Source organism: Bos indicus, chromosome 18, assembly GCF_029378745.1.
Source record: "Bos indicus isolate NIAB-ARS_2022 breed Sahiwal x Tharparkar chromosome 18, NIAB-ARS_B.indTharparkar_mat_pri_1.0, whole genome shotgun sequence".
Classification (NCBI taxonomy): Eukaryota; Metazoa; Chordata; class Mammalia; order Artiodactyla; family Bovidae; genus Bos; species Bos indicus.
In genome coordinates this window covers 1,930,585-1,946,237 of record NC_091777.1, presented here as the reverse complement: position 1 = coordinate 1,946,237, position 15,653 = coordinate 1,930,585, and the positions used below count along the sequence as shown (strand labels likewise).

The 15,653-nt window shown below is 59.4% G+C and overlaps 1 protein-coding gene and 1 long non-coding RNA gene across 3 annotated transcripts in view; one reads left to right on the top strand and one right to left on the bottom strand.

The window, feature by feature from the left end:
* The window catches only part of VSTM2B (V-set and transmembrane domain containing 2B), a 30,103-nt gene extending 20,604 nt beyond the window's left edge, over positions 1-9,499 (bottom strand). Inside the window, exons 1-5 of one of the 2 annotated variants that reach the window (XM_070770283.1) lie at positions 9,154-9,432; positions 8,098-8,723; positions 7,374-7,558; positions 6,390-6,419; positions 5,050-5,491 (exon numbers count right to left, since the gene is read on the bottom strand). In XM_070770283.1, coding sequence (XP_070626384.1) covers positions 5,050-5,491; positions 6,390-6,419; positions 7,374-7,558; positions 8,098-8,179 — 739 coding nt within the window. In that variant the 5' untranslated portion in view covers positions 8,180-8,723; positions 9,154-9,432. Of the gene's footprint in view, positions 1-5,049; positions 5,492-6,389; positions 6,420-7,373; positions 7,559-8,097; positions 8,724-9,153 lie in introns of both variants that reach the window. The other variant, XM_070770284.1, reaches the window with a different exon arrangement.
* LOC139177021 (uncharacterized) overlaps positions 1-15,653 on the top strand; it is a 269,207-nt gene that overhangs the window by 95,274 nt on the left and 158,280 nt on the right. The gene's annotated exons all lie outside the window — the stretch shown is intronic.

The following is a 15,653-nucleotide window of genomic DNA, read 5'->3' as shown; positions in this document are numbered from 1 at the left end:
ATGACCTTGCTTGCGTCTTTCTCTCATTATTAATTGAAATGTTGAGACTCAGTTCTCTGGGTGGGTACCAGGCATCAATTTCCCACATCCAGCTGGCTCTCTGTAGGGGCCAGGGCGGCTCTTCTCTGAACTGGAGCCTGGAGGCTAATTAGAGGTTCACACACCACGGAGCTGATCCCCAGGTCCCTGCAAAGGGGAACCTCTTGCCAACATACAAGCCAGTCAGTTGCAAACTATATTCTATTGAGGCCACACTTGGCTTCACTGTGGCAACCTTCCAGTTGAAGAATTTGTCTGGAAGATACTGTTTTGTTTTCTCTCTTTTTTTCTTCTAGAAATGGCAACCAGCAGCAAAGTGTTCATGAAAAATAGGTCAGTTTTCAAATTAATTAGGAGTCAGATTTATGAACATGGCTATGAAGGACCCCAATCTCCTATGCTGGCTCTGTTGTGCTAATCCAGCCCATGTTAATTTTAGGCACAAATATCAAAATGTCTCCTGACAAATGAGACGTGAAATGAATGAGTTTTTGAACATAAACTTTTAGTGCAAATATGTATTTGGCTGTGTTGGGCGTGTATAGGGCACAGGAAGGCTTTTCTGGCCTGGCTGTGAGAAAGCTGAAAACAAAGCTTTGAGTAAGTCCCCTCACCCCTTTCCTGGCGTTAGCAAAGAGGCTTGCTTTTAAAACAGTGACACCGTGTTGTCTGGGGCTTCTGATTTTCTCCCAGGAGCAAGTGCTTAGGTGACTGGGGAGCTGGGCTGGGCCCATCTCTGAGGCTGCCAATCTGAAATAGCCAGTGTATCCATTCAGCTCAGAGATTAGATGACCTCTTTCATTAGGAACTCAGCTCTGGGTGTGTCCTGGTGTTGGGCCGGGGCAGGATGCATCTTCCTCCCTTGAGAACCAGCTTGCTGCCTCTGTCACTCCACATCCACCCTTCGCCTTTCCCCACTCTGCTCTGAGCCCCGAGAAGCTGGCCTGTAAGGCTGCATCACCTAGGTGCCCTTGTCCTCAGCTCCCAGGAGGGTGTGGTCACTGGGAGACCCTGACAGGGGACTAGAGGTCAGCAGGAGAAGGGGGTCTTGCCAGGCCACCGGGGGTCAGCATGTCCCTCTCCCAAGGCCTCAGCTCTTCCGGTCTCTCTGTCCACCTGACCTCTCTGGATTCTGCTAGTTGCCCCCTCCCTTTGCCCTTCCAGGTCAAAGGTGCTAATGATTCCCACTGCTATGAGCCGGGGGCCAGTTCTCATCCTTGGCTGTCCTAACCTTGTTCACACCTTTAAAAAATACTCTCACTGCCTCTCCTCCAAGAATCTGCTCGAATGTGCCATCTGCTCCACCAGCACCCTCTCTGTTACACTCTGCAGACACGCCTGCCTGGTAACCAAGTGGCCACAATCCTTTCTCGTCCTTCCCCCTCTAAGCTGCCAAGAACCGAGAGTTGGGTGAGGAGAGTGGTGGGGGCGGGGAGCAAGTCCGCGATCATCACCGTGAGCTCCCTCTCTGACTCACACTGCTGCTGGCTCTGAGTGATCAGCTGCCTGCTGCATCCCAGAGAGGCTCGGCAGAACCGAGAGCTGCTCGACAACACAGCCCTGCAGAAAGGCTGGTAGTGCCCGTGACTCAGAACCCAGCTGCAGCCTTCATCCCACCCACAGCCCCCAGGCGCAGCAGGTGAGGCAGGCTGGGACACTGAAGACAGTATGCGTGCCCCCTTGGCATCAAGCTGTCGGATACGTGTGTGGATTAGAAGTCCTCTGATCCACTTCTTTACACCAAGAGTGGGCCACAGAGGGGCCCGCGGCACAGTGATTCTCCTTGGAGCTTCATCTAGAGAATGGAGGACACAAGCCTTTGGCCCTCCAGCTGAGGGCCCACCTTCCTGGGCTTGCACACAGCTGGAGAGGAACCCGGGGCTCTTTCTGCGGTGTGTCTGTGTGGTTGCTGACCTGTGCAGGAGCCAGCAGTGGCTTTGGGGCGACAGAGGCCTTAGGGCCAGCACACGCCATCCCGGTCGTGCCGCCCCGTGAGCCCTGCTGGCAGCCCCGCTGGCTCTGCTTTCTGGGGAAAGTAGTACTGCTTCTCACCCCAGGGAGGGCAGAGGAGCCCCCGCCTGGGCTGGCAAGTGCCATCAGAACGGGGCTGACCTAAGGACTTCCAGAAAGAAGGCACTGTCCATGCCAACTTCCGTGGCTAGGTCCCTGATGGAGCGATGCGTTATCTGGAGCTTCCCTGCGGTCAGGCCCAGAGACTGGAGCTCTGACAGCTGTGCCGGGCAGAGTCAGGTCAGTCGTGATGAGGCTCGAGGGGTCAAGCTCTGCCCAGGGAGGAGGGAGATCGAGCAGGAATGACCTTTTATCACACAGGGCTTCCTTTACCGAAAACTTTAATGGCTCCTGTTGCTCCACTCAGCATTCAAGACCTTCCTCAGCCTGGCCCCCAACCACCAGCCACTCGCTTCATCTCCCTCTTCCTCTCCTCTTCGCTCAGAGAATATAATGGCCTTGGTGATAATAGTGAACTTTATAGAGCAGTTTCCATGTTGAGTTCCCTCTGAGGTCAGGGATTACTGAAGTATTTCTAAAAGAAATACTTTCAGAGAGGGTAAGTCACATGCCTAAAATCACACAGCCAGTAAAGGAAGGAAACACAACTCATATCTGGGCTCCTGGCGCGCCACATCCTCTGCTCTGCTTATAGTCTATGGGACATCCCAGAGGAATGTTCCAGCCCAAGACACACGTTTACTTGCTAGAGCCCAAGGGATGGGGCAGAGGGTGTTTTCTTCACCAAGCAGCAGTATCTAGGTCGGTAACCCTTTTCCAGTATCCCTAATAACCCTTTTCCAGCGTGCTAGCCAGAGATGGCTTTGTCCCCGTGATTTAAGCTCCTCTTCCACCCTGAAGAGATGAGACTGGAGAACAGCTGTCAAGCCAAGGACTACACTTTCTACCCTGCTTGCATCTGTTGAACAATCAGACTGAGTTCTGGCTGATGGATGAGGGTGGTAGTAATATTGACCACTTCTAGGCATGGCCTTTACAAACTTCCATTGCCATTCTCCACATCAGCTTTTCTCTGAGAGAACTGAACTCTACCAAAATTACCTGAGTGGCTATCTTCTCAGTCTTCCAAAAATGACAGATATCAAGACCCATTCTAAATGCATAAGAAAGATTCATCACATGCTTTGTGAGCCTTAGAGCCCCGGGGCTTGGTGTGCTCAGGGAGCTGGGTTGAGAAAGGCTGCTTCCATTCTCTCTTCCCTTGTTTGCGGGCTGTACGTTGACGAGTGAGCGTGGAAGCCACCTCTTAAAGATGGTCGAGTTTCTGTCAGCCTGAATCTCTGAATGACTGCAGGGAACAGAGCCATTCCTCCTCAGCCCCTCCTCCCAGCGATGGAAACCAGAAATAGTATATTCGAATTGTGTTAAGTCTCCGGCATTTTGGAGTTCTGCACAGCAACTCATGTTATCTTAAACCGAAATGGGGTAAGCTCCAAGACACGTGGACGAGTTTGGGGAGAGGACTTTCACAAGTTCCCAACTGACTCGCCTTCCCTCCTAGCCTGGGGGAAGGTCTTGTGGGTACCTGTGTGGGACCTGAGAGGGATGAAGCCTCCAGATATAGCCAAGAGCCTGAGTCCCATGGAGAAGCTTCCACAGGGAGAGTGACTTAGTGAGAAACAACTGAACTAATGTGGAAGGCAAACTGAACTGTTTGAAGGCTTAAGACGGTTGGCCAGGGAGGGAGGCTAGGCTGCTGGTGTCCTTGGATTTATCGGGGAGCCCAGGAGTCTGCATCCTTAAAAGTGCGGATGCTGGTGGCGGGGCGTCTGCACTTTAAGAACCTTGAGAGGGCTTCCCTGGTGGCTCAGCTGGTAAAGAACCTGCCTGCAAAGCGGGAGACCTGGGTTCAATCCCTGGGTTGGGAAGATCCCCTGGAGAAGGGAAAGGCTACCCACTCCAGTATTCTGGCCTGAGAATTCCATGGACTGTATAGTCCATGGGGTCGCAAAGAGTGGGACGGGGCTTTCAAAACAACAAAAAAAAGAACCATGAGAGAAGGGCGGTGTGCTTCAGCTCCCCCACCCTATGGTGGTTTATAGGACTGTCCCAGAGCCCAGCACTCTCAGTGCTGCAAGGCTGATCGAGATGCTCTCTATGAGTCTGTGCCTCCACAAGACTGAGAGGGAGTGACAAGCTTAAAGGCAGCCACAGGGAGTGAGCCCTGGAGCTGAGCTATCTCTGAGGTCCCACCTTTGAGCAGGTGCTGGGAGTGAGGGGTGCCTTGGAGGAGGGACACCCTGTGCAGTAGGCCCCCCTGCCCTGGGTAAAAGCCCACACTGCTAAGCCGGCCCTCCTGCCTCCAGCCTGCAGTCAGTCCCTCATCCTAGCCCTCTGCTCTCTGACTCTCTTCTCTCCTTGCCCCTTCCCCCTCCCCTGATCCTCTCAGCTCCCTGGGAGAGCAGCCCTGAACCTCCGGGTGCCCTCCTAATAATGGCAGGGCTCCATCCTCACCCGGTCCCCCATGAGGGCCTAAAGGAGCCTGGAGTGGCGATTATAGCCGAACTGGTGTCTAGGACCGCCTGGAGCTTGCCAAGGAGGGCAGAGCGCATGCAGCCAGGCCCACCCACGCGGGCTCCAACAAAGTGTGTCTGTTCAGTCCAGTCAAGGTGGCACCCAGACTTACAAGACCCGAACTGTAACTGCCTCCTCTCACTCTAGACTGGGTGCTACTGCCCACCCTGGGTGTTCAGGAGACAAGCAGGCTCGACGCTGTTGGGGTGCAGCCCCCGAGGTCCGGTTCCCCAAACTCCAGAGCGAGCTCCGCGCCTCCAGCCTCGCGTACCCCGGGCGGCGCCCACCGTCATAAACGTGGGTGGTGAACACCCCCAGCAGCGGACAGTAAGGACGGGAAAGCGGCGGGAAGAAAGCAGAGGCGGGGTTCCGGGAACGCTGCCGCCAGATGACCCACCGACGGCGCCCGCGACCGACCGCAGCGGGGGCGGCCCGTCCGGCGAAAGACTCCCGCGGGGCCCTTACCTGAGTGCCTCTGGCGCAGAAGGGCCGCCTCGCGGGGCGGCGGCGGCGCGGACGAGGCGGCGGCCGCCACGGTGGTCGCGGCTCTGTGCGCCGCGGAGGCGGCGGCGGCCTCGGGGACGCCTGGGGCGGGGGCGGCGGGAGGGCCCCCGGGAGGCGGGCTCTTGTCGCTGCGGCCGGGCTCCTGGGCGCCGTCGGCCCGGGCGGCGCTGGCGGGGCCGTGGCGGCGCGGGCCGCCGCTCTGAATGTGGGACACGGCCTCCGCGGCCTGCACGTCGGGCGGCGCGAAGCGCGCGAGCACGCGCAGCAGCGCCTGGGCCGTGTGCTCCTGCGTGTCGTCGTCGCTGTAGTCCGACACGCGGCACTCGTACACGCCCTCGTCCTGCCGCCGCACGGCCGACAGCCGCAGCCGGTGCGAGATGTCGTTGCCCTGCACGCGCACGGTCTGCAAAAGAGTGGGGCTTCGGTCAGGGCGCGGGCAGGCCGGCGCCTCGCCCTCGGGGCCTTCACATCCGCTCCCACTAATGCTCCTTCATTCCAGAGTCTGGAGGGCCGAGGTGGTGTCCGAGGGAGAGTCGCTCTGCCCTCATAGTGCACAGATACCTGCTCCCAGCTCCAGCCCTTCTCAGCGAGCGCTCTACCCTCGCTGGGAGGCAGTGGAAGCAGAGGCTGCTGCCACACCCTCTGGGTCCCTGCTACCTAGGAACTTGCCTCTCGGCGGCAGCAGGGAGCGGCGGACAAAGCTCAACTCCCTGCGAGCTGCTGGAGACGCCGGGGACCAACCGCTTTGTGGCCCTCACCAAGCTCCCAGGGAACCCTCACCTCCGAACCAAGCACAGGAGGCCCTGGTCATCCCCAGGCCGTGATCCTTCCATCTCCAGCCGGGAAGGCTTAGCGCATGTCCTCCCCAACCCTGGCAAGACTCCTCCCCTCCACCGCAACTCCAAGCCAGCCCACAGCGCCTGGCACCGGGACCCGCAACCCAGGCAGAGCGGAGGGCTGCCTCAGAGGGCGCCGCCAGGGCGTAGGCTGCGTGCGGGTTGGGAGTGGGGCCCACAGTCCTGAGCCAGGAGCTAGGGCAAGGAGCCTGCAGGAGAGCTTTACAGGCAAGCGTACAGAGGAGGAAGGAGATTCAGGCCTGGGACCCTTGATTTACGCAAAAGAGAACCTGATCCACGACCGGCGACAGATGGCGCACGGACAGGCCAAGCAGCCGACAATGCCAGGCTGTGAGCTGGGCCCTATACCGCACCGCCAAGGAGCCTTTCTAAGAGGGAGGAGGCTGCGGGGCTCAAAGCGGCCGGAAGGGGTCTCCCGCGGCCCGCGCTGGGCTCCACACTTACGCTGATTTTAGTCGCATCCTTATTTGTTACCTAAAATGCAAAGAGGGAGAGAGAGACATTAGGCTGTTGGCCTTCAGGCTCAGAGAACTCAGACGCACCTCCTGCAAGAGGATCCTCCGCAGGCAGGCTGAGACTGGAAACCGCTCGGGATGTAGCCACGGCGGAGGGCAGGAAGAACATCGAGATTTTCAGGAGTTTTATCCGGAAGGAAGCAGGGCTTGGAGCTAGTATGGCGCCGGGCCAAGGAGGGGCTGCCGGAGCACCCTTGCCAGCCAAGGAAGGGAGGCTGGATCGCCTCCTGGGTGGGAAGGAAGACCTATTTCCCTCCGGAGGAGCATCCCCATTCCCTATGGTGTTTCCCTAAACCCCTTGGAAAGCTGCATGGACAGGACCCGATGGGAGATGTGAGCAAAGGGTGGGACTCTGTGTAGAGCGAAGGTAGGCGGTGTGGGTGTGCGGTGTGTGTGTGTGTGCGCGCGGCGCGAGGGGAGGTGGGTGTGTGTGTGTGCGTGAGAGAGAGAGAGACAGAGCTAGAGACTGTTTAAGAGGCAGATGGGCAAAAGGGGGAAGTCCCTCTGACCCTGCAGCGGCTGGAGGTAACCTGTACAGCGTGCTCCGCCAGCCTCTGGAACCCAGCCCGGAGGAGCTTAGCTGCTTGGCCGTGTGCCCTGGGGACCTCAGAGTGGCAGAGGACAGGGAAAGCCCGGCCCCAGCAATTGGTCTTCTTTCAACACCCGGCACCCATTACCCTCTGGACCCGCAGCTGGCAAGAGCGGGCAAACTGGATGAGGGGTAGCTTCCTAGGGCTAGGCGTGGAGTTCAGGGGAGGTTTCCGTGAAGGCAATGCGAACGCCTAGGGGGTAACAACTGCTGTTGTTGAAGGTGCTGTGAGGACGGGGACGGGAGGAGATGGGTTGCACCACGGGGCGGCGCCCTGCCTGCCTCACCCCGGTCACCCCAGGCGCCGCGCGGGCGGCCAGTTACCTTGCTCCGGGCGCCGGGCACGCTGAGCGCCAGCTCGTGCAGCAGCTCTCGGGGAGGCTCCTTGAGGTACCACCACTGAATCTCCAGCGAGTACGAGGTGGCTCCACTGGCCCGGAAGGCGCAGGGCATTTCGATGTCGTCTCCCTCACGTACGGTCACATCTTTGGGGACTTCGGTGAATGTCGCTGGGGGCGGGGGAGAGAGAGGCGTGACCAGCTGTGGGGCGGAGGCCCGGGGCCACCCCGGCTCGCTGGGCCGTGTGCTTCCCACCCCCCAGCTGCTCGCGCGGCCCAGGCACTGGCCAAGTCCGGTCGAGCAGCTGCCGGGCCGCTGCAGAGACCGGCTGCCGTTGCAGGCCGCTTCCCTCCAGTCCGGGCGGGGCGGCGGGGAGCGGCTCACGCTTCTTCCCCGCGCCCGGCCTCACTACCAGCGCCAGGCTGGGCGCGCGCCAACTCCCGGCGCCCCACGAGCCGCCTGGCCGCAGCTGGACCCCGGGTCCAGCTCCGAAGGACCTGGGCGCGGGCGCCACTGATGCCGCGACCCTTCGCCGCTCTCCACTCCCGACCGCACCGGGCAGTGGCTGCACATCAGGATCGCTGGAGACCGTGAAGCCTTCCCCTTCGCTTCCTCCGCCTCTTTCTCCGCGGCGGCCGGGACAGGCTGGCTTTGGCGGCCCTGGCGAGGACCCCTGAGACCCCAGCGGCAGCAAAGTTCCCGCTCTCACCCTCGGCCACGAAGAGCAGCAGGGCGCGCAGCACCAGCGGCGGCAGGTATCCGGGAGCGCCGAGCCGGTTCCTCTGTTCCATCTCCCGCAGGGGGCGCGGCGGCGACGGGGACCCGGGCTCGGAGAGGCGACTGTGGCGGCGGCGCGGGCTCGGATCCGGTCGGACTCGGGCTAGGACGCCTTCGAGCCTGCCATGGCCCCGCGCGGCGCCCCCTCCCCCGGCCGCCGGCGGCCGCCAATCAGTCCAGCTCCCTAGCCGGCTCGCCAGGCGCGGCTCCGGCGGGGGGCGCTGCTCCGGGTGCGCGGAACGCGAGGTCCCGCCGGGAGGCTCCTGGCAGTCAGTCAGTCCGTGCTTCCTTTTGTCCGGTCGTCCGCCGGACTCTGGGGACCCGCAATTCAGTCTCTGCCCGGCGGGCCGGTCGGGGGCCGGGCCGCGCCGGGACCCATCCCTGGCCAGGAGAACGCGCGCCTCGGAACCCCGAGTTTCTGCCTGCCGGTCTCCTGCTGCTGCGGCTCCAGACCGCCGCCTTCTCTGGCGGCCGCTCCGCTCTCCCGCTGCCGCCTCCGCCGGTCCCTGCTCGGCTCTTTCCGCAGGGCGAGTGGGCGCTCAGCCGCGGCGCGCAGACCTGGCATCCGACCCAGCGCAGCGCGGGGAGAGCGGGTCCGGCGTGGCGGCCCCGGAGCCGGAGGGGCGGGAGAGGAGGGGGAAGGGAAGGGGAGGGGGCGGTCAGCGGCTGGGCGCCGGGCCGCCTCCAGCGCCGCATCACCCGCGCCCTCCCGCCGCCTCCCTCCCTTCTTCTCTCCCCTTCTTTTCTCTGCCACAGCCCGCCTCCCCCGCTCCGGAGCGCTCCCCCCGCCCCGCCCGGTCGCCTGGAGGGACCGCCAGTCTCTGGCTGGAGCGCAGCCCCGCCCCGCCCCCGCTTGGGCTGGGGGTCTTCCCACCCCAACTCTCCCTTGTTTCTTTTCCATCTCCGTCGCCCGAGACGGCCGCTTAGCATCCCTGTGCCCCGCGGGGTCCGAGGCCCTCTCCGCAGACCCCCGCCCTCAACTTCTTACCCCGGTTTGGACAAAAAGCTGCCCCGCTCTTTGTCCCCGGCCCAGGCCATGGCGGGCTGGGGCGCGGGAGGGTGGGCGCCGCGGGCCCGGGAGCAGGGTGGAGCGCCGCGCGGGGCCGGGGCCGGGGCCGGGGCCGGTGCGGGCTGCCACGCCGGAGTCTGCAGCGTGCGAGTGAGAAGTGAGCGCTCGGCGCGGGGCGAGCAGGTGCCCGAGGCGCCGAGAGCGCGAGAGCAAGCCGGAGCGGCGGCAGTGAGTGACGGCGGAGGCGGGGTGGGGCGGGGTGGCTGCGGAGCGCCCGGCACGACTCCAGGCCCAGGAGGGCTCTGAGCGGGGTGGGGTTTCTGCGCCTCGATCGTGGCCCTTGCGTCCCCCCTTGTTCTTCATGGGTCGCAGCTCTCGCTTTACCCGGTGCCCGGGGGGATCCCCAAGAGGAAGGAGGCAAAGGGCGGTTTCGAAGCCCATCCCTGGCTTCGCATCCCCGGAAACCCTGGACCTCTCAAAGCTTTCGCCCAGAGCCTCCTCCGTCCTCAGCCCTCTGCGGGAGAGCAGTCTGGTCCCCGAGGGGAAACGTGGGGCGCGCTTTTGGTTTGGAGGGACACAGTTGGAGGGGCGAGTCCCACGCCTGCGCTCGGCGTCTCTTGCCTTCACCAAGGGAAACCAGGCAGCGGACTTCAGCGTCTCTGTCTCCACCCCCGATCCCTAACCTCTTAGCTTTGACCTGAGGTCGAGATGAGAGGAGCCCTGTGGATTCACGTGACTGCTGTCCCTATTCCCCAGCCTCTCTGGAGGCTCCACCAGAGGGTTCCCCAAGAACCAAGGAGACGGAATACGACTGGGCAAACACTTCCCAGCAGCTGATTTTGGTCCGGGAAGCTGCAGGCCCTTTCTAAGCTAGGTCTTTGCCAGCTGGGTGCCCTGGGCAGGTCCATCTACCCCCTCCTAGGCCTGAGTTTCAGCATCTCATCTGTGGCCCAAGAGTTATTCCTGGGTCCTAGGACACTGTTGCTCATCTCTTGGGCCCTTGTTGGCCAAGGTCTCTGGCCAGGAAGGGAGGGATGTCTCAGGGCCTTCCTCTTCATCCTACAGTTTCTCTCCAGGGGACCCAGAGAGGCAGCTGTCAGCTGCTTTCTGTCCTTTCAAGCCCCCACCCCATGGGAGCTTTCCCTTAAAAATTCCACCTTCCTTTGGAAACCACCCTTGGATCACTGAATATAAAACCCTACCAGGCCCATTGCTGTCCTCAGCTTCTGAAGGGAGGGGGCAGACTTGCACTATATTGCACAGGCTCAGGACGCTGGTGGGATTCTAGGAAACCAAATTCATTTGGGGGCTGATTCCAAGCGGGGTTATGATGGCAGGAGCTAGCTTACAGTGCAGTGGCCTGCCTGGAGGTGCAGCAGTCTCCTGTCCTGATACCATATCGAGGCGGAGGGCCAGTGATCAGGGATGCACAGGGGGAGGATTCCTGCAGCTAGAGGAAGTTATGCCTCGCTTACCTTTAAGGTTGGTGAATCTTCTAAACCTGTACCACCTTGTGGGGGTAAGGTATTTCTTTCCCACAGCATAAATTAGTGTTACTATTAATAATAATAGCTATACATTTTTACATACTCTTCATGTACCAGGCACTCTTCATGCATTAGTTGTCAACATGACAACCGAGCAGTCCTTCTCAAACAGAAATCAGATTACTCTTCCTCTGCTCAAAGCCCTGCAACGGCTCCCTTTTCATTCAGGACAAACACCAGTGACCTTGCAATGACTGGCAGGGTCAAACCATCTGCCTCCCACCTCCACCTCCCTGGTCCTCATCTCCTGCTTCCTGTCTTTTTCTTGGTCAGAATCCTCTGGCTACACTGGCCTCCTTCCTACAACGCCACCCCAGGGTGTGCCCCCACCCACAGGGTGTGCCCCCAACCCAGGGCCTTTGCCCCGTGTGTTTTGTCTGGCTGGAAGACTCCTTCCTCGGTTACCTGGTTCTGCTGACTTTTGTTAAGCAGTCGCATCTCAGTGAAGCCCACTGGGGTCACAGTTTTAATATGCAATCTGCACTCCTCCATCCCTACCTCCAACACTCCCAGTCCCTGACTTTGCGCTTCTTTTTCTCCTTTCTTTAGCGCCAACTTCCTTCCAACACATGACCCAATATCCTTATTTATAATGGCACAGAGATCTGTAGAGTCTACACTCATTGATGTATCTCCAGCACCTAGAACAGGGTCCGACATATAGTTGGTGCTCAATAAATATTTGTGGAGTGAATGAATGGGCTCATTTAACCCCTATAATGGTGGGTACCTACTCCTGTGTGGTAGACTGATTTTACCCATCTTAGAAGTGTGGTCCTGGAGCTCAGAGAGTTTGAGGAACTAGCCCACAGTCACACAGGCAAGTAAGGCTTAAACCAGGTCTGTCTCCCTCTGAGGTCCTAATTTTAGCTCAAACAGCCCCACCCCAGATGAGACTATGGTCCTGTACCTGGAATTGGTGTAGACAGCAAGGCTCCTCCGCCCTTGACTGGCGGCGCCTGACAAGGCTGCTTGCAGCTCTGTGCTGAGTGGGTCTGCTCTTCCCTCCTGTCTCCTAGACTGAGGCTGCAGCTGCATCTTTCTTCTCTGTGTCTTTACCTCCAGGCTGGGTTTGACCTGTGCCTAGGGCTCTGTGCTGTAGGAAGCAGGAGCCCTGTCAGGAGTGTCCCAGAGGGCATGGTTGCTCCGTTCCTGGGGCTTCCCTGGTGGGCAGGTGGTGGCCTTCAGTCTCTTCTATCTAGCCTTTGCCAGGCAGCAGCCCCCACCGTCCTGGCCGAAGCCTGGCCAGGCTGCTCCCTGCAGGGAAGCCAGTCCCTTCTCACTGAGTCGTGGTGGGCCATGGTCTCCGTTGGAAGCTCTAAAGAAGGCATCTGTGACAAAGTGTGTCAGTTTTCCCCAAAGGAAAACTGCTCTCTGGGGACCAGAGCTCCTCAGCCCTGCCAGCTGCCGGTGTCCCCTAGGCTTCCACAAAGATGCCCTGTTTAGGGACAGCGTTGGCCACGTGAGATGAAACTGCTTTCCCACAGATGGACCTGTCAGAGCGTTTCAGAACTATTGCATGGCTGGTCCCTAGTGCTCATCAGTAGGCAGTGACAGCCGCCCTTTTGGCTTCCAGGTTTTTTCCCTCCTCTCTGTGTCCACAGGCTCTGAAATGCCTGCAGGATCACTGTGTACAGGGGTCTGGAGATGAGCGCTCCTGTAATGTGACCAATAGGCGCTCAACCCGCCTGACCCGCTGGTCCGGCTCTGCCTGGGGGCCTGCTTGTGCCCATCGGCAGGTCTCTAATTCATGCCCACCGCCAGCATGTGCTGTTTTGATTGGGCTGCAAGTTGGGGTATGCAGCACTTGTCAATACCATTTTGTGGATGAACTCACCGGACTCTCAAAGATGCTTCAAAAATGCTACTTAGAAACACTGCCCAGCCTCTCATGAAAGCACCCTTAAATTATAGCCCTACGTAAATGTTTTTCCTGGAACTCACTTTCAAAATTTGCTTTAATGTTCATGTCCTCTTGGAGTTTTGGTTTCGGTATTCTTGTCTCCGCTGACCTTTCCTGTCCTCCCTGAACCACATCCAGCAACATTGATTTTGGGTAATGTGTTTTCATTTTAAGATGCAGCCCATCCATAAACTTTTCTATCAATAATCCTGGCCACACTCTTTGTACCCAACAGCTTAAAGGAAAAGATCAGATTTACGGGGACTTTCATTTTTGGCTGGTTTACTCATTGACTCGCCACTAGTGTCCAGGGATAACCCAGAAGTCCAGCCCCAGGCGACGTCCCCTGAGGGCACAGCTCCAGCCAGCTGCATTGGACGGAGGGCAGTGTGGGCAGCAGAGGTGGGCCCTCCCTGCACCCAGGGGTCTCTGTCCTGGGTGATGGGGGGATCGAGTGCCTGAGATGTGGGGGTGGTGGCTCCTGTTGCCCTCCTCTGCCCTGCATCCTGGGAGGAAGACCCTGGGGCTTCAGCCCCTGAATGGCACAGACGCAAGGGAAGGTCCTCTGCTATCGCGGGCCTCCTGGGGAGCTAAGCCGGCCCTTGCTCGTGTGCACGCCGCAGAGTGGGCCTGGCTTGCAGCCCACCTGCGCTGGGCCCGCAGCAGTAGGAGACCCTGAGCTGTGAGCCCACGGGTCTGGTCCATCCGTGTTGGATCAGTGTCCCCATGCCGGGTCCCCGGAGTCTGGGGCCGGCAGTCTGCTCATCAGAGACAGGACTCCTGAGGCTGGGGACTGCTTGGAGAGATGGACTACGGGCAGAGACTCCAGACAGAGCCTGTGTCACCTCAAACATTCATTCAGCCAGCATGTCTTGAGGACCTCATCATGCATCTCACTGGCGCGTATCTGCGGGCACCACGCTGGGGTGCTCACAGCACCTGCCTACAGAGAAGCTGCAGTTCAGCCCAGAAGGGAGCAGAGACGCACCCGCAAAGAGGAAACACAAGCTAAGCCTGATCAGCTCAGTCAGCGATGTGTAACATGCACCCCCCCCACCCCCCACACACAGACACACATCGTGGTGGTCCTCGTGGTGGGGAAGACGTGAAGCATCAGCCAGGCAGAGGCCTGGAGGGGAAGGGTGCTGGGGGCAGAAGGCACAGCCTGGGCCAAGGCCAAGGTCAAGGTCAGGGGTCTGGAGGGTAGAGGGCAGGGGGTGCGAGTGAGGGGCTCAAGTGGCCTGGGGGGCGGCAGGCGGGGGCACAAGGGGGCCTTGGAGCCACAGTAAGGGTTTCCGTGCCCAGAAGAGTGGGGCTCAGAGCCCATGGGGTGCAGATCCAGCCCAGAGTGAGCCCAGCCCCGGCAGAGAGGTGGACCCCACCTCGGAAGTTTCCTGAACGTGGCTGAGCCCGGAGTGGGAATTTGACTGACAGGGGCGGGGCCAGGTTCTGGGGGCCCAGCCCCGAGAAGAAACGCCTGCAGTGTGCGGGAGGCCCGCATCCGGGGACAGAGGGGAGTCAAGAGTGACAGAGTCAGCAGGGAGAGGTGAGGGGAGGACGGACTAAGGATCCGGGCTTGGGGGGACACTGAGGCGGCCCGACCCTGAAGGCAACATGAGATGGGGTGGGGGCAGGGAAGCGAGTTCTCAGAGACGGGTCTGGAGTCTGGGAGCAAGTGCAGGGCCGCCGACGGCTCCTTGTTTGGTCGCGGCTCCAAGGAGAGGCTTTTTCATGAGAGCTCGCCTGTCTCTGTCCTCTCCTGTCCCTCTGCACTTGGTGGCTGGCTCTGACAAACAGCACCACGTCTGGCCCAAAAGTGTGCGGGTTTCAGGTGAACCTCGTGGTGCCTGAGTCCCCAGCTAAGGGCCTCACCCTGTCTTCCTGGGTCCTTGACCTGCTGGGACCCCTGGACCTCTGGGCTTGGTTGGGAGGGACCGTGAGCCTCAGGTTCCCCAGCTGCAATGTGGGTTCTCATTCCTGCCCTCTTTGCTGTCTCTGTTCCACCTTCCACTGAGATCGGCGCATATGGTCCTGGGCCAGAGTTGGTGGGCAGGTGAGGGGGCCTCTCGACACCATCTCTGATGAGCAGATGAGAGCAAGATCCTGCCCAGTGGCCTGGGCTACCCATTGCTTGATGGGAAAGCAAGTCAAATGCAAAACTAAGCAAAGCAGAGCCAGGTGGCATCCAGGGCTATGGAGTCAGGAGCGCTTTGGTTCAGGTCTTGGTCTTGCCTTGACCTCTTGGAACTCAGCTTTCCCATCTGTAAAAAGGGTATACCAGCTTTGCTGACTGCAGAGGGTGAATGGGAGGATTGATTCTAAGACGAAGTGTTTACAGCAGATCACTCAGCACCTGGGCGTAGCAGTAACAGCAGCAGTTCATATTTTAAAGTGCGTGCCTAGCTGACTTTGGTAATGTGACAATGTGGGATGGGAACTCTCAGGGTGTGGACTGGCTCTCCTTGAGCCTGGGCACTCGGGAAGCATGGTGTTATCAGGGGGAAGTGATAAGTGGTGTTCTGTGTCCCCTAATGATTTCATTATAGTCTCTGTGTGTGTTATGTTCACAATTATTTGCCAGAGTAAATCTTATAGACGCATGGAGAGTTGTGTGTTTTTTTAATATTCTCAATACACTTGGGGTTTTATTTCCCACTGGATCTTATTAGTTTAATTTAGTAGAGGACAGACTATATACTTAACCAAAAATTGCTTTGACTTTATGGAGATTGTGAGGCTCAGGCAGATGGATCTGAGTGGATCAATCTGCTTGAGATAAAACTCTGTTATTTCCCCATGAGTGTTCTTCACCTCAATGGTGAGGATGGTGATTAGAAAACATGGAGCTGGCTAATAATGACCAGGGGCTGGCCGGAGAGTCAGGGCTGTGGCTCCAGTGCTTGCTCCAGACCCATGGGAGTCTCCCCCTTGGCAAGGTGTTGTGTGATGGTTCCCCTGGAGATGCTGTTGGGGACCAGAGGCATCTCTGGTGCCCTTCCAGTGTCTTTGACCAGCCAGCCTTCTGAAGA